This window comes from Uranotaenia lowii, chromosome 1 (genome assembly GCF_029784155.1).
Source record: "Uranotaenia lowii strain MFRU-FL chromosome 1, ASM2978415v1, whole genome shotgun sequence".
Taxonomy (NCBI): domain Eukaryota; kingdom Metazoa; phylum Arthropoda; class Insecta; order Diptera; family Culicidae; genus Uranotaenia; species Uranotaenia lowii.
The window spans coordinates 130,683,268-130,711,212 of record NC_073691.1 but is presented as its reverse complement, the minus strand read 5'-3'; the positions used below and the strand labels follow the sequence as shown (position 1 = coordinate 130,711,212).

At 38.8% G+C, this 27,945-nt stretch overlaps 2 protein-coding genes across 4 annotated transcripts in view; both read left to right on the top strand.

The window, feature by feature from the left end:
- Positions 1 to 5,088, top strand: part of LOC129754238 (facilitated trehalose transporter Tret1-like) — a 48,199-nt gene extending 43,111 nt beyond the window's left edge. For all 3 annotated transcript variants that reach the window (XM_055750184.1, XM_055750193.1, XM_055750175.1), the window contains exons 3-5: positions 2,244 to 2,405; positions 2,473 to 2,724; positions 3,357 to 5,088. In XM_055750184.1, coding sequence (XP_055606159.1) covers positions 2,244 to 2,405; positions 2,473 to 2,724; positions 3,357 to 4,270 — 1,328 coding nt within the window. In that variant the 3' untranslated portion in view covers positions 4,271 to 5,088. The remainder of the gene's footprint in view (positions 1 to 2,243; positions 2,406 to 2,472; positions 2,725 to 3,356) is intronic.
- A 7,977-nt stretch (positions 5,089 to 13,065) lies between these two features.
- LOC129738410 (facilitated trehalose transporter Tret1-like) lies at positions 13,066 to 25,551 on the top strand. The gene is made up of 3 exons (XM_055729596.1): positions 13,066 to 13,523; positions 24,133 to 24,288; positions 24,358 to 25,551. The coding sequence occupies exons 1-3, from the start codon at positions 13,463 to 13,465 to the stop codon at positions 25,548 to 25,550; spliced, it is 1,410 nt and encodes a 469-aa protein (XP_055585571.1). The 5' UTR covers positions 13,066 to 13,462; the 3' UTR covers position 25,551.
- The last annotated feature ends 2,394 nt before the right edge of the window (positions 25,552 to 27,945 follow it).

Below are 27,945 nucleotides of genomic sequence, written 5' to 3'. Positions count from 1 at the left end.
TCTTTTATCCTTTCAAATACTTTGAATCTTAATTTCCTAAACTCATTTTGGATATACTGCGTTTGAAATTCTTTCATCATAATTCATAATTCGTTTTGTGTCATATGTAGGGGAGATAAGGGCATAACGAGCACCCAAGGCATAATAAGCACTCATTTTTTCTACAAAAGTACGTATTTTCTCAAACAAATTTTCATGAGAATTTGTTTCGTACTACCTGTAGTATTAATTTTCTCACCAAAAAAAATCCTTTTCATCTTTACAGAAATATTAAATAATAACCGGCTAGGTTCTCAAGTGACGAAAATATTATAATTTTTGAGCACCACCAAATAAGCTTTTACGACCTTTAAATCATCTTGATCTGAAATGTACGCACTGCAACATGATTTACGCATTGCTGCTCAATTTCCATCATCATAAAATTTTTGTTTTTCACTTCAATCAATTTTAAAACGCGTTTTTACTTAAATTTGTTGACCTGGGGCGAACAGAGCACTATCAATCAGGGCAAGATGAGCGTTTTCTGCCGTATAATCTAGCAGCAAATTCAACTCGATAAAGTCAACTGAATAATAGAGCTACAGCTTGACTTGTATCATCTGTCGATTTGACCAATTGGTAAGGTGTCGGAGAGGTTATCAGTAGACTCCAGTTCGATTCCTGATCGAGGGGATTTTTTTTCACATACCATTCATGATTGGTTTTTTTGATTGTTACATTATACGGCTAGTAGCATCATCCGTCAAACAAAACATCAGAAACATAATGTATGAGCGGGGCTTGAGATATAGCTCAGTTGGCAAGTCAGTTGCTTCCTGAACAGATGTCCGTGAGTTCGAGCCCAAGAGTAAAAATCGAACACACTTGTACCGGAAACGTTTTTCAATAATTTTCCGCCAACTTTAACGTTGATAAAGTCGCGAATGCCACAAAGATGGTAAAACGACTATAATCGAAACAAAAAAAAATGTATGAGCATGTGTTAATTGTTTGAATTCTACAAACAGACTTAGATTATTTTGTTATTACTTTGTTTGATGAATCTATGCCTCACCGTTTAGTGCAAAATGCATCGATCATGAATGATAAATGAAAAAGAAAAATCCCCTTGACCAGGAATCGAACTCGAATCTTACCAATAGGCCAAATCGTCAGATGAAACAAGTCAAACTGTTGCTCTATTATTCAATTGACTTCATCGAGTCGAATTCGCTGCTAGATTCCTTGGTAGAAAACGCTCATCGTGCCCTGATTAATGGTGCTTATACAACCCCAGGAGGGTTCTTATTATGCCCCTACAGTGACTGGTTTTCAGCTGTCGGCAAAAAAATTTTAAAATGCATTTTTCAACGTTTTAATCTACTTTTTCAAGTTTCATCCAATTAGGCAATAGACTATTTGAGTGTCTGAACACGAACCAATGATGTTATTCGCAAATTATAGCTATTTTCTATGGTTAAATAAGCGTTTTCCTCAAGGTGGCCATTATGCCCTTTTCTCCCCTATCCAAATTTGATTTACAGGCTGTAAGGAAGGCTACAATCCACTGTCAAGTGTATTAAATCGGGTCGCCTTTTCGGCTTTTTGTTCGGTTTTCCAAACAATGTGAATAAATCCGGGCAACCAGGCCGGGCTGAACTGTTCCCAAATTTTGTTTCTAATATTCGGACAAACCCGAAAAACCGGGCATTCTGGCAACCTTAATCTAAAAGCACGTGCTTGCCGCCAGAATTGTGTCGGTCACTCAAATGTGTAATTTATGATTGTTCATTTGAGGTGGTGCTTTAGAGAAACTTATAGTTTTGGGCTCATTACTTTTACTTGATTTCCCATATGTTTTTGGTAATAATAATCTACTTTGTCTTTTGTCTGTTTTATTTTAATATTACTCTACATTAGATTTGACTTCATCAATTGGCCAAAATAATTGAAATAATTAAGTTTCTACGTTGTTCCCGTTACAATGTTGAAGAGCCGGCCCTTGATCCTTGATTGAATCGGCACATTCGTGAATCGATCGGTCACCACCCGCTTCTGCATCTTTCCATCACTATAAAATCTATTAAGGCCTTATTAAGGGTTATTCATATGAAACATCCTGTTTTTAACTGTGACCGAATATTCGATTTTTTCATGCATTGATGTTCATGCATCATGTTCAGAGTAAACCTTACAGTAACCTTTTTTTTTTATCAAAAACCTTCATGTAAAATTAACGTTTTTTTTGTATTTTTTTCCAGTAAATATTGCATCAATCGCATTAGGATGCTGTTTAGGATGGACTTCTCCGATGACGCCCGTGCTAGATAGAAACAGTACAATCACGAGTCCTCTGGACGTAGCACCAACCGTAGACGAGAAATCATGGATCGGTTCCCTAGTGGCTCTTGGCGCCCTTATTGGTAGGTTGAAAGTTTTGTTTCCAATTTTAAAATGTATTCTTATCCATCCAAATCCGTTCGATTCCAGCTCCCTTCGTTGCGGGACCGTTGGCCGGCATGATTGGCCGCAGGTGGACGCTTCTTGCTAGTTCGATATTTTTCGTCGTCAGCTGGATTATGCTGCTAACGGTGAGCAGTGTTGCCGTCATCTTGGCCGCTCGATTGATTCAAGGATTCGGAGTCGGTTTCGTTATGACCGTGCAGCCGATGTACATCGGAGAGATTGCCAGCAATGAGTACCGAGGGGCCCTGGGTTCTCTGATGCAGCTGTGCATTGTGGGTTAGTATTTTTAGCCACTTATGAATTGTAATTTTGATACTGAGAATTCTAACAATCATAAATTGAAGAACTTGACAGGTGGAAACTTGAATTCACGCAACAGAAAAAGTCGTTTTGAATTCTTAGAGCAAAAGATCAAAGGTCATTTACAAAAAAATATTCGAAATTTATTTCTACAAGTACCAGGGATACCAAAATTGTTTTTTTTCGAGAAATTTTCAATTAACTTGCAAATCAGCTCAAATATTGAAGATTGGTTCGCAACTTTTGTTAAAAAAAATTAAGGACAATATTTTTTGAATATAAATAATAAAAACAAGATCAAAGAATTTTTAGAATTGTAGCAAGCCCTCACTTCTCACAACTAGTTAAGAATAAATCGGGAGTCGAGGAACATTGAAACATTTCTTCTACGGCCTTACATAAGTTCTCAATGTTTGGATTTTTTTTTGTAACAAATAGAAGCCATAATAGAACCTATCAAGAGATCCTATAAAAATATTTATCTGTTTTGCAAGCCTAGCCGAAAAGGCGATTTAATTACCTACTTGCAAACATCAGCACAGACAAATGTTATGATGTATGGGATACGGATATGATAAAATTTTCTCACTTTTCATTTTTTTCTCCAGCTGGAATTCTGTACGTGTATGCGATTGGACCATACGTTAGCTACTACGCCTTGCAGTGGGCCTGTCTGGCATTGCCCATAGTTTTTGCCGCGGCATTTTTCTTCATGCCGGAAACTCCAGCTTACCTGATCTCCAAGGGAGACTCGACGAAGGCCTCGGAATCGCTGCAATGGCTGCGAGGCAAATCGTCCGCCGGGGTTCAGGAAGAACTGACTGAAACCACTCAGACCGTTCAGGATGCCCTCAGCAACAAGGCCAGCGTGATGGATCTGTTCAAAAGTCGTGGCAATTTGAAGGCCCTGATCATCTGCTGCGGGTTGATCTCGTTCCAGCAGCTGTCCGGTATCAACGTTATCCTGTTCTACAGTCAAACTATTTTCGCCAAAACCGGAAGCAGCATGTCACCTGCCATTTCAACAATTCTGGTCGGTATAGTCCAGGTGGTGGCTAGTGCTGCAACGCCTCTGATAGTCGATCGCCTCGGTCGTAAACCAATTCTGTTGGTTTCTGCTGCTGGAATGTGTCTTGCACATGGCACTATGGGTCTGTACTTCTACATGGACCACATCAAGTCGGATGCAGTGGAATCGATCAGCTGGCTGCCTATATTCTCCCTCATCTTCTTCGTGACCGTTTATTGTATTGGCTTTGGCCCGCTCCCGTGGGCTGTACTTGGTGAAATGTTCCCGGCCAATGTCAAATCAATTGCGGCGTCCATCGTCGCATCGACCTGTTGGGTGCTGGGATTCTTGGTGCTACAATTCTTCTCAACTCTGGACGAAGCTGTTGGATCACATTTCTCGTTCTGGATCTTCGGAATTTGCTGTGCTGTTGCCTTCACCTTTACGTTGCTCCAAATGATGGAGACCAAGGGAATGAGCTTGCAGGAAATTCAGAACAAACTCAATTCATAAACACCAAACTGCACGTTATTATGATACAAATAATCAATTCTAAATAATTTCAATCTATCGTACACAATACTTCGCTATCAAATGCATAAAACTTGGACTTAGTTCCTAAAATTAGTGTTTAGTTGAAAACGATCCAGAAGTGGTTTTTGGTTGAAATACTCAACTTTTTCCTTTAAATTTATTAAACCACAAAATTAACCATTTCAGCTATAAAAATTGGAACTGTTAACCATACTTGCTGTGTATTTGCCAACCATATGTTTGTTTTCTTAATATTGTTAATGTTATGTATCTTAGAATAATTCAATTGTTTGTTAGATGACTGTTGAATTGTGGAATATTTTAAGTAAAGTAACCTAAGATTAGATGACAATTTCAAGAATGAGAATTGAATTAATACACAAAATTTAATAAAAAATAGATGATTGGCGCAAATCTCACTAGATTCCTGTATGGCCCAGTAATTTCAGCCAAACGGTAGTAGTAAAGGTAGCGATATAATCCGTAACTTTGAAATGATTTTTAATAGTAAACTAACCTACTCTATGATTTAATGAGTCAATAAGTTTATGAAACATAGTTATCAAATAAATTACTATTTTTCGCAAAAATGCTGCTTGAATTGAGAATGGCGGATTGTATGGCGGATTATTCAGAAGGGTGAAAATAAGAAACCTACTGAAATATCATAAGTGTAAATCATTTATGTCGAATCCGCCGGTGAACTCGTAGTCGCAAATCAACTGACGCACTCAGTGCTCTTGTTCGTGCACGATTTAATTTAAAACTCAATTATAGGTTTTTTGTGACCAGTTTCATCCGTGTTTTTTTTTATCAACAGTTTTCATTTATTTAATTTTTTTTCTAAGGTTGCCATTACTTTACCATCCTTGTGGCATTCGTGTCTTTTTAATTTTAATACATTTCTTTATTTCATTTATTCTCTACATTCATCTCCTCCTCTACTCTTTTAAAATAAAAAAAACCAACAACATTCACGGGGAAAATGGTCAATTTGGCTCGAAATAATCTTTATTTTGCCACAGAGTGTCCTTTTTTTCTACTTCATCACCTCTTCTAGTTTTGTTTCTTATTTTTAGAGCCTCAGCTTTCCCTCAGACTATCTGTTATTTAAATTGTCTCAGTATTTTCTATCTTCATAATTGAAAAAAACAAAATTATCTGATGCTTAGATACCTTATTAGATCAAAATCCACATTTTTGAAAGAATTTTTTTTAGATGTCCTGATGTTCTTTTTTTATTAATTGCAAATTGGAAAAAAAGTTTATTTTTACAACTTTGCGTGTTACGCAAAGCTTTTCTATTTTTCCATTTTATTTCCAACCACTTTCATTTTACGACAAACTTGTTCAACTTTCTTTTCTTGTTTGATTTTCAATAACTCTCATTTTCCAAAAAAAAACTCATCGATTTTCATATTACAAAATTGCTAATCTATCTCAGCCAAGTAATCACACTTATCTATGTTAGAAATTTTTTGTTATTCAGATCGCTCACGCTGCCAGAATTTGTTATTATGACCAATTTTGAGGTTTATGTCTTTACCCCACAATATATCTATGTTCCCACATTCATTATAATCAAATTTTTCATTTTTTTATCGGCACCCTGCTGGAAGAGCTTCTCTATTTTAAAAAATTTCAAAACAATTCAATTGATTTATTTTTCTTCTTGTAAACCAAAGCAATTCCCGACTCATTTGCCATTTTCTTTTATTGTATGATTTTCAAAACTTTCATTTTTGCCATTTTTTATTTTCTTTTCACATAACTTAAAATCTGAAGTTATTCTGTTATCCATTTTTTTAACAGCTTACTTTTTCCGACAAATTTGTCTATTTCTTTATTTATTGAACTTTCTCTTACCGAAACAAATCATCGATTTCTTTATCCTTGCCATTCTATCTTAGTCATTAATCGTTGCTGTTAGCACTTTTTTCAAGCTTTTCAATATTCTCTTTTCATATAATTTAAAACCCAAATTCTTTGCTTTTCATTTCTATCCATAATATAGCTATTTCCCCACTTTTTTAATCTTTTAACAAAATGTTTGCTTAGCACCCTGGTGGAAACTTACCTGCGTTAAAAAATTGCATAATACCGTAATTCGGTGTAAGATTGATCACTCTTTGTTCAGAATTTGATGCTTTGGGGTAACATTGATCAGTCTCTATTTTGAAGATTTTATCGAGTTTTCTTGATCATAAGGGATACAAAACACATTCATAATATTTACAAATGCTAGTTTATTAATTTTACCCTGCTTTTTAACGTAAAAAGGACAATAATGCTGCATACATTTAGGGGCAAAAATTATAACAATTGCTGAATAGTTTAAGCTTCAAAATACAAATGAAATTTTACCTTCACACATTCTTCTAGGCCTTATTTCCATTTTCATTTCTTCTTCAATGTTACCCATTTGATAGGGTTCCTATCCATTTTTCCAATACGGGCTTACTCTTGAAAAATGTCCTTATTTTTTCAATATAAAAAAATTTATCATTAAATGACTATAAAAATAGCACTTATCCTAGACTCGTACGGATCGTTGACGCTTGCGACTCAGATGAATCCCGACGGTGATGTCATCCCACCCGACCCGAGTGGCTCATCAGACGGCGACGTGAGACCACTCAACCCGAGAGTACTCCGCGACGTGAATACTCCTCCCCCTACGAGTTCGACTCGGATACTCCGCGACGGTAACGTTGGAGGTATCCTACACAAAGACGCGCGACGTACCAAGCAGCGTGGCATACGCAGAAGGGATAGTCTTATCTTTGTATGTTTTACTGCCAGGATCGGACGCACACTACTCAGGTGCTAACCGACGAAGGAATCACCCTACACACCGGTCGCGGACTGGTGCTGGTTCCAACTCCTCTGCAGGGCAGTCATGATCCGGGTGAACCCATCGCTGACCACGCGCCAAGTATTAGCATCTTGGATGTGTGAGTCTTCCGCACGATGTTGTCGGCTGTCGTGCCTGGTCCGCAGGCGGCAAGCATGTTGACAGTTGAACACTACGTGCTCTGGTGTCTCGATTGTGTCACCGCAAGTTGGGCAGAAGGGCTAGGCCACGTGTCCAAACCGGTGGTGGTACTGCATGAAGCACCCGTGACCAGTCAAGAACTGTGTCATGCAGAAATCCTTGTCTCCGGTCCATCCAGGATCCGACGTTAGGGATCAAGCGATGGGTCCACCGGCCACGTTCCTAGCTGTCACACTAGTGCTGCCAGCTGGACATCGATGCCTCTCTGGCATGCTTCCGCACATCGGGCATGTGCCTGTGCTCGTAGCAGAAGATATCTTCCTCTAGCAAGACCGAGATGGGCATGACCCCCGCCACAACAGCAGCAGCTACCGAGGACACCGTTCGTTATGCGCTGATTACTCGCAGGTTCATCAGCCGCTGCACACTGCAGAGCTTTTGCAGGTTACACTGCCTGCTCAAGGCTGCCTTCCAGGATGCCGTTTCGTACCGCAAAATGGACGAGGTCACACTCGCCAGGACCCTGTTTCTGCTGCAGTGGATTGCCGAGTTATTCGACATGGCCCGTGAGAGGGCTGCTGTCGCCATTGTCGCTCTTTTACAGGTGTAGTCGACGTGGGCCGTAAAGCTCAGCCGGTCGTCGATAATCACCCCCAGGTAGTTGATCACACACTTGGATTCGATTGCGCGCGGTCCAGCTGCAATCGTCCTAGATTGTGCTGAAATCAGGTTGGTGATCAGCTCCATCTCGGTCTTGGGTGAGCCAGACGCAAGCTCTTGGAGCAACTTTCCACCTTCTCGCTGGATCTCTTCGAATGATAGGCCAGATGCCAGGAGAACAACGACATCGGCGAATCCCACAAATCTCACTCCCGTGGGGAGACGCAGTCTCAGCAGTTCGTGGTAGGAAATGTTCAACAATACCAGGCCAAGTATTGATCCTTATAGAACCCCTGCCGAGACACTCACTGCAGCCGCTTCTGGAGGCGCTCTTTCATGTACACCTGTCCGTTCATCGTATCCTGGGTTACGAAAGGAGCACTCCGCTTCCCGCACGTGCAAATGCAAATTTATTCGCAAACTGTCCGGAGCTGCGCCCGGTGGAGCAGTACTGGACAATAATGAAGCGGGAACTTCGGAAGAGCAAGAAGACAGTCAAAGACAAGAAGGACATGTTAAGAAAATGAAAAAAAAAAAAAAACAAAGAAACTGGTACCGGATGACACTGTAAAGTCTTCGATAGAGGGTATCAAGCGAAAAAGCCTGCAATTTTACACTCAAGGCTCCATCTTTTAACTTTTCTTTTGATTTATGAAGTAAATATATGTATAAAACTACCCCAATATTATGGTTTGATTCTGAACATTATAAGAAATTGGCATGACATTTTCGGTGTCGCAATAATGTCGTGTTCGCCCATTATTGAATTTACATTTCAATTTCAGTTTGAGATTTGAATTAGGAATCGAAAGTTTTCCAACTGATTTAGCCCAAGTTCATTGCTATTGATACTGATTTACTTTTATTTCAAAATTATCCTGTACTAAAGCAAATATCTTGAATTCAGCATGCCATTTTCTAATTGACCATTCCTAGGGGAGATAAGGGTATAATGGCCACCTTAAGGAAAACGCTTACTTAACCATAGAAACAGCTATAACATGTGATTAATGGCCAAATCGCCAGATGTAAACTAGTCAAGCTGTAGCTCTATCATTCAGTTGACTACATCGAGTTGAATTTGCTGCTAGATTCTACGGCAGAAAACGCTCATCGTGCCCCGATTAAATGTGCTCTGTTCCCCCCGAGCCAACAAATTTAAGTAAAAACGAGTTTTAAAATTGATTTAGAGAAATAAAAAAAAATTATGATAGTGAAAATTAAAAAAACAATGTGTACATAATTTTGCAGTGCGTACATTATAAATCAATATGATTTGAAGATCATAAGAGCTTATTTCGTGGTGCTCAAAAATTATAATATTTTTGTCACTTGAGAACCTAGCTGTTTTTTTTAATATCTAAATATCTAAAGATAATAAGGTGATTTCTTTTTTTTCTGAAAAATTAATACTTTAGCAAGTACGAATCAAATCTGCATGAAAATTTATTCAAGTGTATACGTACTTTTGTAGAAAAGAGGAGTGCTTATTTTACCCTGGGTCCTCGTTATGCCCTTATCTCCCCTATATTATTTTTACCATAAAACAATCTCATTGTTGAATTGCGAACTTCACCCTAATCAGGAATTTTTGTATGTTTCAAATCTTATTTTCTGCCAGTATCATAAAATGATTTAGAACATTTGATGTCTATACAGAATTGGTGTTTTCTAATGTGACTTTTATCACATTTTGAAGAACAAGTTTGACAAAAGTTTCATTATTTGGAATTGTTATCCGCATTAGATTTTAAAATTTTCAACACATTACATGAATTTTTTTTTTGTGTTTAAAAGATATAAAATTCAAATAAACATTTGGATAATCAACAAATTTAGCAATTTCTGCTTTTACTCTGACTGTTACTTTGACTATCATTTTTTGAAATTGGTTTTTCAAATCTTGATTTGAAATATTGATTTTAATGAGAGACACTGAATGTTGGTACTGATTTAAATCCAATTTTAGGTTTTGAATTTTGCTCTTGAAATCCATAATTTGAATCTCAGTCTTCCATCGCAGAGGTTCGTTCTCTTTACAATTAAGTAGGTGTTAAGGATTTAGGCTTAAGTTTATACTTTTTTTTTGCTCTACAGGATATTCTCCCATTTATCAAATACTTTTATTGCTATAGCAAATTTTAGTCAAATAAATAATGTTTAGAATTTACTAAATCAAAGAGTTGAACTGATCATAATTGATCTGAACACTTAATCTATATATATAAAAAGCAATTATCTGTATGTTTGTTTGTTTGTTTGTTTGTTTGTTTGTCCTCTATAGAGTCAGCCGTCTTAAGAGCTAGAGATCTGAAATTTGGCATGGATACTCATTAGGACCAGGAATGATGAAAAATGTTTTTAGATTTTTGGACGACCCCTTCTGAAGGGGGTCGTCCATACAAGACAAATATTGTTTTCACGTTATTGACGTTATTTTCCGTCGGATTGTGATGAAAATTCGCACATGAGTGTTTTGAAAGACGAACAATCGATTACAGTTATCGAATTTAAGGTCAGGGGTTGGCCAAAGGGGTCATCCATATTCACTGATTAATGTTTTTGCGATATTGGCGTTATTATACACCAGATTGTGATGAAAATTTGCACATGAGTGTTTTGAGAGACGAGCAATCGATTACAGTTATCAAATTTAAGGTCAGGGGTTGGCCAAAGGGGTCGTCCATATTCACTGATTAATGTTTTTGCGATATTGGCGTTATTATACATCGGATAGTGATGAAAATTTGCACATGAGTGTTTTGAGAGACGAGCAATCGATTACAGTTATCAAATTTAAGGTCAGGGGTTGGCCAAAGGGGTCGTCCATATTCACTGATTAATGTTTTTGCGATATTGGCGTTATTATACATCGGATAGTGATGAAAATTTGCACATGAGTGTTTTGAGAGACGAGCAATCGATTACAGTTATCAAATTTAAGGTCAGGGGTTGGCCAAAGGGGTCATCCATATTCACTGATTAATGTTTTTGCAATATTGGCGTTATTATACACCGGATTGTGATGAAAATTTACACATGAGTGTTTTGAAAGACGAGCAATCGATTTCAAGTTTCGAATTGCGGATCAGAAGTCGGCTGAAGGAGTCGTCCATACCCAACTTTAATGTTTTTTGCGATTTTGACGTTATTCTACATTGGATTGAGATGAAAATTTCCGCATAGGAGTTTTGAGGGACGCTCTTTTGCTTTCAGGTTTCAAATCTTGACTCAGGGGTCGGCAAAAGGGGTTATTATCTGTTCACTGTTTTTACGATACACTCTTGATTGAGCATAGAATTGTAATGAAAAGAAAAGATAATTGATTTCAGGTGTCAAGTTTTGAATCGTGGTCAAAAAATGGCCGTTCATGTTAATTGCTCACTGTTTTCGCGATATTGTCGTGATCATGCATCGGATTGAGATAAAAATGTTCAGATGAGGGTTATAAACTATGAGCAATTGACTCCAGGTAGCATGTTCCGTGTCAAGGGTCGGCGAAAGGGGCGCCTATATTCACTGATCACTGTTTTCAAGTTCCTGACGTTATTTTACATATAATTTCAAAAGAAAAAATGGCACAAGGGAGTTTTGAGGAACGTAAAATTGGTTTCAACTATCGAATTTCGGGCCATGGGACAGAAAAAGAGGGTTTCATTGAAAGTTCAGTGTTTTGTGCAATAATTTTGTTGGAGGCAGTTAATTGATACCAATTTAAGTGTGAAGGTCAATCAAAAGAGTCGTGCACATAAACAAATAGTACATGTTTCTGCCATAATGTCTAGATTTTGCAACCGATCGAGAAGAAAACACTCTCACATAAATTTTAATAAAAAGCCAATCAACTGTTCAATTTGAATTTCAAGTAATAGTAACAGTAACGACTTTAAACATTGTTGAATTTTTTCCCCAAAATTGTCGAAAGAATGTTTCGAATTCATTTTTTAAACTCATTTTGACGTACCAATGATTTAAAGCGAAACGAAGTTCGTGCGGGGTCAGCTAGTTAACTTTATAAATATAACTTGAATTTAATGTTTAGAAAAAAAAATCAATGATGAAATAAAAATAAATTTTAATATCTGTAATTGAAGTTTTCAAATCCAGATAATTTTGGCCGGTGATAGAGTAATTAAAATAAAATGCGAATTGAATATTTCATTAAACAGTTCTAATCAGAGGTTTAATTTTCGATTAGTTGATTAACTCATCCGCAATGTTTTCAGTACCTTTGTATGTATTATCTGGGACGGAATATAAAAAATATTGAGTCATAGGGCCTCCGAGAAAAAATCCCCTGACCCCCTCGGCCCTGTTAGTACCAATTTTTCCCAACGGCAAAACTTCGATGAAAAATTCAAGCTTATGATCAACTGTTATATTGATTGCCTACTTGAAGGCGCTTTAAATACCTGGTCTACACTTTACACGGGTTAACGAACGAATGACTTTTGCTACTAAACCAAGGCGGGTTTGACTGTGATGAAACATATTTTTTTTTATCAATTGGTTCATTTTGAAAAGAATCCATGCCAAAATTTATCAATCTGAACTTCAACCATAACATCAGAATTATGCTTTGCCTTTCCTCTACTTCCTCCATCAACATGATCCACCAAGTTTTTCTAAGCAAAATTGTTCACTTTTTATAATACTTCACATATGTCATAATAAGAAATATTCCTAAACATTGTTTAATGGTTTTATAAAATATCATATGTATGGAAAGGATATGATCAACAAGAAAAATTGCGATGCTTCGACAAAAAGATGTGTTTTCTCGATATTTTTGAGAATTTGAACGGAATATTGTTGAAATAATAATTGAATATGAAATTGTATCTCGTTATGAATAAATCAAAACTATAAATCAAGATAATAGCTTGATAATATATTTGCCATAAGAATTCCTTAACATTTATAGTATAAAAAAAACAAATGAAACCTTTCCGTATGAAATTTGCAAAAACCAAAAAAAAACGAGAGCTAAACAAAATCCTCTTTATGCATTAGCTCGATGACACCGCTCAGCTTCTTCAAATAAATGTAACCTCTCGATTTATGCGAGGTGCTGTTGTACGGCGGGAATTCGTGAATGCGCTCATCAGTTGCTCTTGATCGATGAAAGCAAGCAGATGGTTACAAATTATCACAAGTAGAGCTTCAACGGTTAGCTAGCATTTGGCTAGTCGCTACAACTAAATAGATAGTGAGCACATGATTCACACGAGTCGTTAACAACGTACGGGATAGGCTGCAGAGGTGTGAAACTCCAATATGCTATAAATTAAATCCATCACCTGGCTGAGGTGGACAGTTTCAGTTTACCGGACAAAACTATCGGGATAAAATCGCTGGCTTCTCAGAAAAAAAAACGATCCAACTTTTGTACGGACCATTGTTTGTTGTGGATAAGTTCCTTCCAGTGAATGTTTCGTTTGTTGTGTGTTTGCTGTAAACAGTTGATCTGGAAGTGACTAAAGTATTTTTGTGATATTCGCTCATCTAAATAAAAGATGATCCAAACGGTGCTCAACTTTTTTCGTGGGAAGAGACAGTATCTAGCGGCTATTCTAGGTAATTACTCTAATAAACAAATGGATTTAAGTGTTATAAAAAGATGAAGAGTACATCGGAAGACTTTGACTTAAGTTTTTTTTACTTGTTTGCAAAGAGCCCACTTGGATTCACATTCCGAGGGATCTTTGGAAAGTCCATGATTGTCGGCTGAAGTGGACTGGACACAAGTGCTCAAAAGTGTCGGCAAGCTTTAAATTAAATGGATTAAGACAATCCTCTTCAGAATGTCGTTATTTTCTAGAAGAGTTCCATCATGCTGCTCAGGAATTGTTGTTGATAAAAAGAATAGGCCTATAACCTTAGCGAGTTATTGTCAGTTACAATCTTTACTCAGAAGTGATGTCATAACCTTAAAAACTAATCCTAGGTTCAGAATTCTGCTACAGATTTCCAAATTTTCTCACTCGATGATAAAAATTCGTTTCGGTATACTTCCATATTTCGCATTATGTATCTAGTTTAGGATTCTTGATTCTCAGTTCGCATCATCATTAGGAAATACTTGAAAAGGTGATATGGAATTGTTATTCAAATTTGATTTTGCATTTTTACAAAATTGTATCTATAATTTTTGAAAGGAAATCCATTAAAATAATTATTTTTCAAATATAAAAAAAAACACAAAGATAAAGCTATGATAATTTAGAATCCGGGCAGTGACAAACACGACTATTCGTTTGTTCGAAAAACCTGAGCTGAGCTGACCGCTGCAAAAAATGACTTTTTGCTCCCATTGTTTGAACATTAAATCATCCGGAAAATTCAAATAAGCTTGAATTGAAGTTGACCTTTGATTTTTGGTTTTGACTATTCTTATGTTTTATTTTTGTTAACATGACAAGCAGTTAAGCATTTCATGAAAAAAGTTATAACCATTTCAAAATAAAAAGTCTGAATTCAGTGAAAAGTATTTAAAAATGGAAGACTTTGCTTGCTTGAGCGTGTTATAATTTGACGAAATGTTTTTGCAAAGGTTATAAATATAAATCAACAAATTTCCCGCAGCAAAGCAGTTTTTGAGATTTTTTATTCTCATCCTACGATAACACAGCTTTCAAAATAGCAGTCAAAAACGCAAAAATTAAATATAAAATTTGAACACATGAACACATCTGAAAAATATGCAAAGTACCATAAAATGGGGTAAGATTGATCACTTTTTTCAATAAAGCATGGATCACGATGAATCTGGACGCAATAAAACGGGTCTATATCGGAGCTATGTATGTAAACGAAATAAAAATGTTTTGTACTTAAAATGTAGGGTTTTTATTGCACTTTGAAGAAAAAATCATAAAACATTATTCCGATGATGTTTTGATGAATTTTCGAACTTTTCTTCGAGTACCACTCATTATAATTTGGACACCCAATTCGCTGGCTGACCTCAGCGGCCATTTTGTTCCACAATCTCTTCATCTCTGTTCCATCCCGAGTCGTCCTACCATTCTTTTTCATCTTCTGCTTGACAATTACCAAATTAAATTTTCGATAGGGCGGAATTGAGGGCAGTTGGGTGGATTGATGTCCGTTTCGACAAAATCCACCCGTTGGCCCGATACCACTGTATTATCTCTTTGCTGTAGTGGCAGCTTGCCAAATTTGGCGAAAACTTTACTGGTCCTTTGTGAGATCTAATATACGAAAAAAAAAAAACGTTTTCAGGCACTCCTTGTTTTGGAGTTCATAGTCTTGTTTTTCACAAAAACAGGACTTTTTCGTCCGCAACTGCAAATACCTTGCCAGATTAAATACTTTCTTGCAAACTTATCGGCAAAAACGAATTCGAACTTGCCGGGGACATCACTCCGACCAATGGCTTCATAAAATGTTTAGCCAGGAAGTGTAACGAGTAAGTTCGATTGGGGTTCAAGATTGTGGAAGGCCTTTGTCCGAATTTTCAAAGGTGACCAAGAGGGTGTTTAACCGTACCAAAAAAGACTTCTCACAATCAACCAACAAACAGACGACAGCACACAACTCCATAAAAAACCATCGCTGGCCCGCCTACTATCGGAGAACATCAAAACTACAACTCCACAACTAGATGGCTAATAACTGAGATTGAGCCGCGATGATGGCGGCAATGACAGGTCACGATGGGGGGGAAAGGATGAGGAAAGTAAGGGTCCGGAATAAGGGGCACATGAACGCATGCAAAGGACGCCATTGCGCGAAATATACCAGAGTGAGAGGAAAGTGCTTCCGTTGCTTGATGTGGTGATTCTTCCGGAATAGGCGTAATATCAGATCACCCAGGTAAAGCAAAAGTCATGAACATTACCAGCAAAAATTAACCCATTACTGGAAATATACCCAATATTCCCTAATCTAATACCACCTTTCGATGTTCCCCATCGTGACGAGAACCCCTTAAGTTTTGGCTTGAGTTCAAACTACGACCTTCGCCCGGATAAAGAGTTTTGCAATACCCTGTTCTACGTTAGTAGGAAGGCCTTCCTGCTGTGAACGCAATCATCACCACAACCTGTGTACACGCCTAGGACGGCCGTGAGCTGTGTGAGCCTGTCAAAAGGTAGGACAGTTACCGTATACTTATGTTGGTTGGGTAATGCTGGGTAGGAACCATATCAGCTCATAGTTCGGGGTTGAGTGGGAAGTTTAATTGGGAAAGATAAATATTTTCTTGGCTACTGACGCGATAGATTGAAGCCGACCCTGGGCTTGATTCAGGGAATCTTCTCGGCTTTGATCCTGGTCGAACCATCCTTACAAAAGCTGCCCAAAATCCATCTTCACGTACATTTCGTCATCCATGAGGATGCATCCGTCGAACTTCGTAGGAACCTTGTTGTATAACTTCCGGGCACGTCCTTTGGCTACTAAATTCTACTTCAATGTTCAGTTTGGTTGCTTACTGGTTCGATAGGATCGTATTTCTTCGTGTAGACGAATCCTTTTGACGGTGCACCGGTCGGCGTTGAATTTCTTGGCTATGTCGTAGTCCGACTGCCTTGTGTTTGCCTTAATCGTTCTCAACACCTTCAAATGCAGTTTCCGATCCTTAATTCCACTATGACGCTTGGTATGAACCTGCCGATTGATAGTATGCATCTCACGGAAACGTTTGAAAACGCTGCACACGGTTAATTTGACCATTTTTAACGATTTAGCGATTTTCGAACCCGACCACGTCGGGGTTTTGACTTGAGTGTCCAAAATTAATTTTCGTCTCACGGCTTCCATCACGTGTAACTTTTTTGGAACAAAACGAATCGCAATGAAATTTTCAGCACTGATAGAAGAAACATTTCTGAACAAAGTACTGTCACAAAATGTCAGATCCGACCACTAGAAGCGCTATGGTATAATAAACAGATTTGTCGTGATCCATGCTTTACTCCAAATGCGAAGAATTCTCTCTTGATTTCAATCCCTTGAGTTTAACAGTCAACTGAAGAACATCGTGGTTGAGAAAATTCCGAAGGATGACATTCAAATCCACTTAGGTGACTTCAACGCAAAAATTGGCTCCGACAATCAAGACCTTGAGCGCATCATGGAGCGCCATGGTCTAGGACAGATGAGCGAAAATTGAGAGCTTTTTGTACAATTTTGATGCAACAACAACGTGGTGATCAGTGGATAAGGTCACTTGGGTATCCCGAGATGGCTGAACAGAAAATCAAATTGATGCATCAGCCGAAAATGGAGAAGAAGCCTTCTTGAAGTCCGCAACAAACGAAGCGCAGACATTTCATCTGACCATCACCTCGTCCTTGGCGAGATACGTCTGAGAGTTGCGCGTGTACAACGGCGCGAGGAAAAAGTCGGTGTCGATACGGTAGTTGGAGAATCCAGAAGTGAAAAGGACATGCGTTGCGAAATTGCCGAAAGACGGAACAGCAGAAGAACAGTGGTGTGGAATCAAGAATGCTTTTATCACGACGAGGCATGGTGTTCTCGGTAAAGTTTGTGGAAGAAGAAGTGAATGGATGTCGTAAGAGACTTGGAGCATGATTGATGATCGGAGAAAGGTGAAGGTCGGCATTGAGCAGGCATGTATCGGGTCAGCCAAAACAGGCGCCCGCTTACGATATGCGGAGCTGGAAAAGGCAGTTAAACGAGCTTGTTGACGAGACGAGAGAGCCTGGAAAAAGCCTGGAGATATCCGATTTCTTTATGACATTTCTCGCCACCTTAGTGGTGCAAAGACTAATGCAAAAATGCCGCTGAAAGACCGAGCAGGTCAGTTATTTACCGATCGAATAGATCAGCTCAAACGTTGGACTGAGCACTTCGAACAACTCTTTCGAGCCACGAATAGCGATGGCCAACAGAACCAGCAGCTCGAAGCGCCAACAGTAATTCGCATTAATGGCGTCAACTCGGAAGCACCCTCGCTGGTTGAAATAGAAGCGTTAATCAAGGACATGAAATCCAACAAAGCACCTGGGATCGACTGAATTCCTGCTGAAATGCTGAAAGTCGACCCTGCTTTGTCATCACAAATAATCCACCGTCTTTTCGCTGACATTTGGGATACTGCAGGGTATCCTCGTAAAGGTCCCGAAGAAAGGAGACCTGACAGAGTGCGATAACTGGCGAGGCATAACGTTGATCTGTACAACCCTCAAAATACTCTGCAAAGTGATCCTGAACAGGATCCAAGAGAAAATCGATGCTACACTCCGACGAAAACAAGCTGGATTCCGATCCGGACGATCATGTGTGAACCGCATCACAATTCCAGAACTCTCTTCTGCTGGTGCTCGTTAATTTCGAAAGAGCATTCGACCGACTTAACCACGAAAACATCTGGGCGGCTCTGAGGCGACCAGCAGTCCCAGAGAAACTAGCCCATCTCATCGAAGCACAGTATGAGGCATTTTGGTGCAAGGTCTTGCATGACGGTGTTTTGTCCCATCCAATCCCGGTAACTGCTGGAGTGAGACAGGGATGCATCTTATCACCGCTACGTTTTCCAATCGTAATGGGTGAGATTCTGACTGGATCGATCGACTGTGCACCGAACCGAGGATTGCCGTGGAATCATTTAACAATGGAGCAACTGAACGACCTTGACCTGGCAGACGATATTGTTTTGCTCGCCCAAACACAACCGGATATACAGAACCAACTCGACGACCTCACCGAAAGCTCCAAGGCAGAAGGTCTCAAAGTCGACGTCGGAAAGACCAAAGAGATCAACACAGGAAATTCCTCCAGTTTCATGGTAGCTGGGCAAAAAGTTGAAAAAGACTAGTGCTTCCAGTATCATGGTAGCCTAATAACGTCTGATGGTTGTACTAAGAAAGACATCGAAACCCGGATCAGAAAGCCCGATTTGCATTTGCGAGTCTCAGGATCATCTGGCGCTCACGTGAGATATCACTACGAACAAAACTTCGAAACATTAACTCGAACGTCAAATCCGTATTGCTGTACGGGTTCGAAACTGCAGTAACGAAGCGAAAACTGCAAGTATTTGTAAACCGCTGCCTGCGGATCATCCGCGTTTGGTAGCCTGGTAACTGGATCTCAAATGAAGAACTACACACGCACACGCTGCGAAAAAAGAGATTTGCAGATAGGCGCTTGAATGGAATCCAGAAGGACATCGGAGAAGAGGCAGACCCAGAAGCTCGTGGCGGGGAAGCTTAGCTGCCTAAATACGAACTGTCGACGAGAGTCTTAACTGGGACCAAGTGAATTTGTCGCTCCGGATCGTCAATAGTGGAGGAGAAATTGGCCCACTTTGGTGTATTCAGATGATAGTTGCATCATAAATTGGGCTATACAATAGTATTATTTGCAGAATATTCGGTGATTCAGACTGTAACTTTAGACATCATTTAAAGCTTATTTACAATTTTTCATGTTAAAGATCACTACCTTAATTTTTTTAACATTTTAATTAAAAAGCTGGTAAAATTTCTATGCGTTTTGATGTGCTATTCTATGATTTCCGTTGAAAAATAACAGAGTTATGAAGCTTTTAAATATGGTTTTATTTCATTAACTATAAAAAACATAACCAAATCTAACACGAAAAATTAAAATGTTAGAGATCTGAAAAAACACATTTGTTTTTAAGTCGTAAAAATGAACCCCATTTTCAGTTTTGGTGAAGAATGGTTTAAGTCACAGTAGCTAAATTTTGAAAAGGCGATCGGAAAGTTGACGTAATTTGGCATACTTTGCAATCTTTAGATTGTCAAAATACAGAAATTTTAACGAATATTTAAAGGTAATTTAAATAAAAGTTGTAAATCAAAGATTTCAAGAATTCATTGAGGATCCCAGATAACATTTTTTAATTAGGATTCGCATGAATGAATGTAGAAGCCGCCAAACTTCCAAAAGTGTCATCACTCATGAGCGTATTATGGTTAATAAAACTCATTGATTGTTTCGATCGGTCATAAGGAAGATCACCAGTATAATTTTGTCAATTTTAAAGATCTTTTGTTTGCCAAGCTAATTTTCAATTTTCCATATCACCAGAAACGTCTGATAGCAATAGTTTAAGATAAATGAGAATAGAGATAAAAGATTCAAGACACATTTTCTAAAAGCTTCGAGTTGTTTTTCAAATTTCATTCATTGCCCACTCTTTATACGTGAATTTTATTAGCATCTCGTGAATTACCGTGGAATTCACATTCGCGTTATTGGAATATTTCTTTAATGATATGATCCATGACTGATTTTTTTTTTCATTTGAGATAGTGATCCTAAATAAATTTTGCCATTCATTTGAATGAATGAATATTTTCAAACTTGACCCCTGCTCCTTAGTGCTGCGTTAAATAGATACATCCCCTAAGTCCTGTGTCTGAATTACTCAATTCAAAGTCATATTGCGCCTCAATGTGACATGGCCGTGGAAATGCATAAATTTGCTTAGTCAACCGTAAAACGATAAAACGAAGAAGATTATGTCGTACGTGATGAACAGTTGCAATCCTGTTAATGAAACATCAGGTTGCGTTAGTTAGCCACTCACTTACTACCGACCAAAGGCAATTCGGAAAATTGAAATTTGGATGCTAAATGACTTAAAGATGTATAAAACGTCAAGATTCGCTTTGATCTTGGAAAATAAATGTTATCCCATAAATCGACTTTCTGGAATTTAGTTGGTTTTCCGAAAAATCGGTCCCAGAAAGCTATTTGTCGGCCAAAAAAATTTTTTTTATAAAAATTTTCATCAATTAATCTGATTTATTTTTTTTTTCTTTGGGTTTCCATCATTGTAGTACTCCTCTTAACTTTTAAGATTTTCTTGAAAATATTAACATACATGAATATTTACTCTTAATACCACTTTTCGGTTTTGCATGCATGTTGTGCATGCATGCATAAATGTTTACTAAACAAATAATTTCAAAATTATGAGCATTGTGTTTTTCCAAACACCATTCGTGTGATTATTATTTGACAATTTTATGCATAAACGTATGATTTGAGCGTGCATTCTCCCGTCTTGCTATGCTCCCTGGAAAAGGCAAGGTTCACGGACGTTGGGATTAGAATTACCTCAACATGAGATAAGGATTAGCATGACGGATCGCGTATAAGCGTGCCATATGTTTTGTTTATGCAGGTTCAGGTCAATGGTTCATACCGCATATTGAGAAAACATTAATGCAAGAGGATGATTAATGCTTAGAATTGAGCTCTGAGATATACAACGCGATCCACTTCCTGTAGAATTTAAAAAAAAACGAACACAAACACATCCCGATCAGGAGAGCATATCAAAATAATAACTCAAACGTATCTCATCAAGATATTTACATCGGATTCAGTTATTATTAAGCACTCTAAATTTTCGATTTTAAGTTTCTCCAATCTGAATTATATCTTATTCTGATTGACAGACTTGAATGGAGTTGAGCTCATTTTCAATAAAAAAAGATTTTTTTTCGGATTGTCCTAAAAAAATGATTATATCATATTTTGATATACGTGCAGCTTTTTCTGAAACACGGACATCGAAGTCAACGGCCCAAACCGTACATTTATGAGTTTCGCTCAACAGATCCATAAAATTGAATCCAATTTTTGGGAAACCAAAAATGGAGCATGGTTTAAGCATATAATGTGGTTTATTGACATTCCACTAGAAATTTTTCTCGAAGCACTCATATCACAGAGAACAGACGTAGAAGCTAGCCCACGAAACTTGTGTAAAATTTCCAGCGGCATTAGTTTAATTATGAGTTCATATATACGATTACGCCTTTTCGAAAACTGTACCCTTGAAAATTTGATTTGTAACTTTTGAACGGCGCAATAGGTGCCACTGTTTAAAGTCAATTTTCAACATATGTTTTGGATGTCTGCATTTGAAATTTTACACACTTTTTTGAAGATTTTTTGTTCGAGATTGTACGTCTGTTCTCTGTGCTCCAATATCCAACTATGCTATCAAACTATGCTATATGAATGAGATATAATCTTGAAAGGAGCATATCTAAAATGGATATAATTTAGCTATGATCGCATAGATTTTTTGATATAATTTGAGATATTTTAACATCCTACGAGTACTGAATAATAACTCATTTAGATAGGAAAAAATTAGTATCAAAATATCTCATTTTGATACAATGTGGGTTTTCCCTCCTGATCGGGATTTTGGATCTCAATGAAACTTGATGTTTCCTCAAAGAGAATCCATTGACTTAACACTAAGTCGTACATCTTTCGAGGAAATCATGGCTACCAATTTGCAAGTGCTATTACCACCAACCCACAGAAAGTGTACTATGTATGCCGTGAGTCCAGTGAAGCAAATCAAGCAGAACTGATAATAATAATAACTTGTTTTTTTGTTGTATCCTCGTAAAGGTCCCGAAGAAAGGAGACCTGGCAGAGTGCGGTAACTGGCGAGGCATAGCGTTGATCTGTACAACCCTCAAAGTACTCTGCAAAGTGATCCTGAACAGGATCCAGGAGAAAATTGACGCTACACTTCGTCGGCAACAAGCTGGATTCCGATCCGGACGATCATGTGTGGACCACATCACAACGCTACGAATCATACTGGAACAAATAAACGAATTCCAGGACTCTCTTCTGCTGGTTTTCGTTGATTTCGAAAAAGCATTTGACCGACTTAACCATGAAAACATCTGGGCGGCTCTAAGGCGACGAGGGGTCCCAGAGAAGCTAGTCCATCTCATCGAAGCACAATACGAGGCATTTTCGTGCAAGATCTTGCACGATGGTGTCTTGTCCGAACAAATCCCGGTAACTGCTGGAGTGAGACAAGGATGTATTTTATCACCGCTACTTTTTCTAATCGTAATGGATGAGATTCTGATTGGATCGATCGACTGTGCACCGAAGCGAGGATTGCCGTGGAACCCTTCAACAATGGAGCAACTGAACGACCTTGACCTGGCAGACGATATTGTTTTGCTCGCCCAAACACAACCGGATATGCAGAGCAAAATCGACGACCTCACCGAAAGTTCCAAGGCAGCAGGTCTCAAAGTCAATGTCGGAAAGACCAAGTCGATGGAGATAAACACAGAAAATCCCTCCAGTTTCATGGTAGCTGGGCAACAAGTTGAGAAAGTGGAGTGCTTCCAGTATCTTGGTAGCCTGATAACGCCTGATGGTGGTACCAGGAAAGACATCGAAACCCGGATCAGAATGGCCCGTTTTGCGTTTGCGAGTCTCCAAAACATCTGGCGGTCATGCCAGATCTCTATACGAACGAAAATCCGAATCTTCAACTCAAACGTTAAATCCGTATTGCTGTACGGGTGCGAAACTTGGTGCACATATGCGGTAACGACGCGAAAACTGCAAGTATTTGTAAACCGCTGCCTGCGGAATATCATCCGCGCTTGGTGGCCTGGCAACTGGATCTCGAATGAGGAACTACATCACCGGTGTCACCAAACGGCGCTAGAAATCGAGATTCGGGAACGTAAGTGGAGATGGATTGGGCACACGCTGCGGAAAGATGAAAACGAGATTTGCAGAGAGGCGCTAGATTGGAATCCAGAAGGTCATCGAAGAAGAGGCAGACCCAGAAACTCGTGGCGGCGAAGCCTAGCCGCTGAAATCCGAACTGTCGACGAGAATCTTGACTGGGACCAGGTGAAGACGCTGGCTCCGGATCGTCAACAGTGGAGGTCTTTTACCACGGCCCTATGCACCGGAGGATCGGCGCTGGATCATTAAATAAATAAAATAAAATGACTCTCCGCGCTCTTAACTTCATGAAACATAGTGAGGAATTTTCTCTAGTCCGAGAGCGAGAACTTATACTTAACGTTAAAAGAGACGACGAATTTGAATTCGAATGCGGAATGTACCACTTTTCGAGAGCAAAATTGAAATTGATCTGCGCTAGTATAGTGTTCTTGCGGATGAAAACCTCTCACGGGTGTTTTGATCGGCAAATTCTATCGAATGATAACGATCTTTGGATTCCCTGGCCGTGACAGGGATTCGAATTCATGACCGTTGGCTTAGAAGACTTGATTGAAGGCTATCCTGTAAGCTACGGGCGGCAGCTAAATTATACCATCAGTCAACTATTTTAACGCTCATGTGAACGATAACTTATTCAAAGAATTGTCATACTGTATCTAATTATTGCTGTTTTTTGTATTCACAGCCAATCTCTCCATAGCCTGCATGGGGGCTAGTTTGACTTGGACCTCGCCAATGGAATCAAAATTCTCAAATTCTACGGAATCACCTTTACCCAGTGAACCAACAGACACGGAACTTTCATGGATCGGATCAATCCTAACGTTGGGATCATTAACAGGTTTGTTTTGAACAAAAACACTATTTGTGTTAAAACATTGAAGGTATAAAATTTTGTTTAAATTTTTAGGACCGATATTTGCCGGACTGGTTGCCCAACGTTTGGGACGCAAAATAGCGCTTCTTAGTAGCGCTATCTTCTACATCAGTGCCTATGTACTATTCCTAACGGCTTCAACGGTGGCACAGATCATGATTGGACGATTCGTTCAAGGGTGTGGTATTGGATTTGCCATCACCATTACTCCCATGTATGTGGCAGAGATAGCCACGGCCAATCGAAGAGGAACACTTAGCTCATTGGTGCAGACCTTTATGACCCTGGGAATGCTCTTGGTCTACACAGTGGGTCCCTACGTGAGCTACAAGGTCTTCCAGTGGATTCAAATGGTTCTGCCCCTCGTATTTTTGCTGGGATTCATTCAAATGCCTGAAACGCCACACTTTTATATTTCCAAAGGCAACAACGAAGCAGCTGAAAAGTCGTTGCAGTATTTGAGAGGAAAATCGTTGGATGATTTGCAGAACGAGTTCAACTCGATCAAATTTTCCGTTGAACAGTCAATGCATAATCGGGGAAGCGTGCGAGATCTTTTTCAAGATCCGGTAAATTTCAGAGCTTTCTTCATCTGTACAGGGATAATTTTGTTCCAACAGTTCTCCGGAATCAATCCAGTCCAGTTTTACGCACAAACGATATTCGACAAAACAGGAACCGGAAGTGCGGCAGAAATGTCGGCCATCATTTTAGGAGTCTTTCAAGTCGTTGCTAGCATTGTGACAGCTTTGCTCGTAGACCGAATCGGACGAAGACCTACACTGCTGACATCTGCTATGGGAATGTGTGTTGCCTTTTGTGGCCTGGGTACCTTTTTCTATCTGGACAATCAAAATTCTTCGGCTTCTGCTAGTTTGTCTTTCCTGCCTGTAGTATCTTTAGTATTATTTGTTGTGATGTTTTGCATCGGATTCGGCCCAATACCTTGGGTACTGATAGGAGAAATGTTTGCCCCGAGCATCAAATCCGTTGGCTGCTCCATCGTGTCATCTATCTGCTGGTTGAGCGCCTTCTTAACAGTGTTTCTTTTCTCCTCGTATGGTGAAACTATCGGCTCGCATTGGGTATTTTGGATATTTGCAATCTGCTGTGGATTTGCATTTATTTTCACCTACATGTTTGTGCTGGAAACCAAGGGTTTGAGCTTGCCGGAAATTCAAAGGCGCCTTGGACAAAGAGCTCAGATAATAAACGATAAGCACTAGATAAGCTGTTAAATGTATTAACAACTTTGTTTGTATTTTTTTCAACGATGACGACCTCCAATCGAGTGGCTTACAATCAATTCGATGAATTCGAAGTGGGCTTTAAAGTTTAAACCTCTTATATCTTTTCACGCTTCAGGAATCTTTTTTAAAGTATGGTTCCCTATCATTATGCTTGGTTTTACTTCTAAATGGTCAACATTCGATAAACCAAATGTTTTTCGAAATAGCTTTAAAATAAGGTTGTAAGATTACCCGGTTTTATCCGGGTTATCCCGGATATTTGATACAAAATTTGGGAGCAGTCCGGCCCGGTCCGGTTGCACGGATTTCGTTGAAAATGCCCGGATTTTTTCACATTACTTGGCAAATCAAACAACAAAAATATTGTGATGTATAAATTTTTAATTCAACCACCAAAACAAAAATTTTGAGCAGATTTTGCATGAAGAATCAATAAAAGGTTTTTCGAAGCCTAGCATACGATTCAAAATCTGTTTATGAATTTTGATGAACAAACTTTTTTTAATTTTTTTATCTTGATTTTTATTGAGTCATTTCTGGGTGATGACAAAATTTGCCCGGATATTGCCCGGATTATTTGTCGTAAATTTAGAAATGAAAATTGATTTTACACGGTTTTTTCGTCTCAGATACGTGCTGAAAAAATTCTGGCAACCTTACTTTAAAAAAGTAACTCAAGCTTAATATTGAACTACGTTCAGGCCGGAAATAAAAACAAATTCATCTGTTAACTCCTCCCCCTTCGATTATTTTCGAAAATCCAGGGGGGGAAACATAAAAAAAGGTATTTTACTGAAAAATATGATAAATTCTTCCAAAGTTCAATCAGTTGGAAGAGTTAAAGTGAAACAGGAAAGGATGAGGATTGATAACCTTTCGTATTTTATTTTGAGAAATGAAGATTGTATGCAAGTTGCTTTTGTCCAACTTGTTCCAGTTTATTAAAAATTTGGATTATTTTTAATTTCGTTCTCTTAGAAACTTTTTCGAAGGAATTTGTAAACAAAAAATGAATTCTTAGGTTAAGAAAATACTTGACTAATTCATAGTAAATTTTCTGCAGCAGCTTTGCTTAAAGGGTGATACGGTCAAAATTTGGTCAATATCAACTTGACGTTTTTCTTTTAATTTTGCATTTAAAAAACCTGAACACCCCTCATTTTTAAGGTGTGTGTGTGTAGAATGTTGCTCCTATTTTGATTTTGGAATTCACTCTTCAGTTGTCAAAACGTCTTATCAAGCGTATAAAAATTTTGCTCGCGCATCGCGAAAAACCGAGTTACTCGCACCGCACGCAAAGCTGGCAAAATCGCTGAAAGTTGTCAAACCAACCGTTACAAATGTAATTAAAGTGTTTGGGGAACGTTTGTCGACAGCCAGGAAGTCTGGATCGGGGGGAAATCGAAAACCGGAAGCCGCTGAGACGACAAAGAGAATTGCCGGTGGTTTCAAGCGAAACCCTAACTTCTCTCTCCGAGATGCCGCAAATAAGCTGGGTTTATCGTCTACAACCGTGCATCGAGCCAAAAAACGAGCCGGACTATCGACTTACAAAAAGGTAGTGACTCCAAATCGCGATAATAAACAAAATACGACGGCCAAGCGCGATCCCGGAGGCTGTACACGACGATGCTGACGAAGTTTGACTGCGTGGTAATGGACGACGAAACCTACGTCAAAGCCGACTACAAGCAGCTTCCGGGACAGGAGTTTTATACGGCAAAATGAAGGGGAAAGGTAGCAGATATTTTCAAGCACATGAAACTGTCAAAGTTCGCGAAGAAACATCTGGTTTGGCAAGCCATCTGTATCTGTGGCTTGAAAAGCAGCATTTTCATAGCTTCCGGGACTGTCAACCAAGAAATTTACGTGAAAGAGTGTTTGAATAAACGTCTGCTGCCTTTCCTGAAGAAACACGGTTGTTCCGCACTATTTTGGCCGGATTTGGCATCTTGCCATTACGGTAAAAAGACCATGGAGTGGTACGCCGCTAACAATGTGCAGGTGGTTCCCAAGGACAAGAGCCCTCCCAATACGCCAGAGCTCCGCCCAATTGAGAAATACTGCAGTACAGCAGTTCAAGGCAAACTGGCTTTCTGCGGCGAAGAAGGTGGACAAGGTTGCTTTACAAAATCTGATGGCAGGGGTTTAGCGTAAGGCCCGGCAATTCGGATTTGGAAAAGCGGAAGCCTAACTGAATATTTTTCCTGAATTTCATACAAATTAAACTTGAAAAAGAAATTTTATTTTATTTTTTAAATAAACGATTTCACCGATTTACACGCGTTATCCCTTGACCAAATTTTGACCGTATCACCCTTTAGGGATCCTTAGATGAAATTTATTTATTGCGACCTTCAAGAAGAGATCA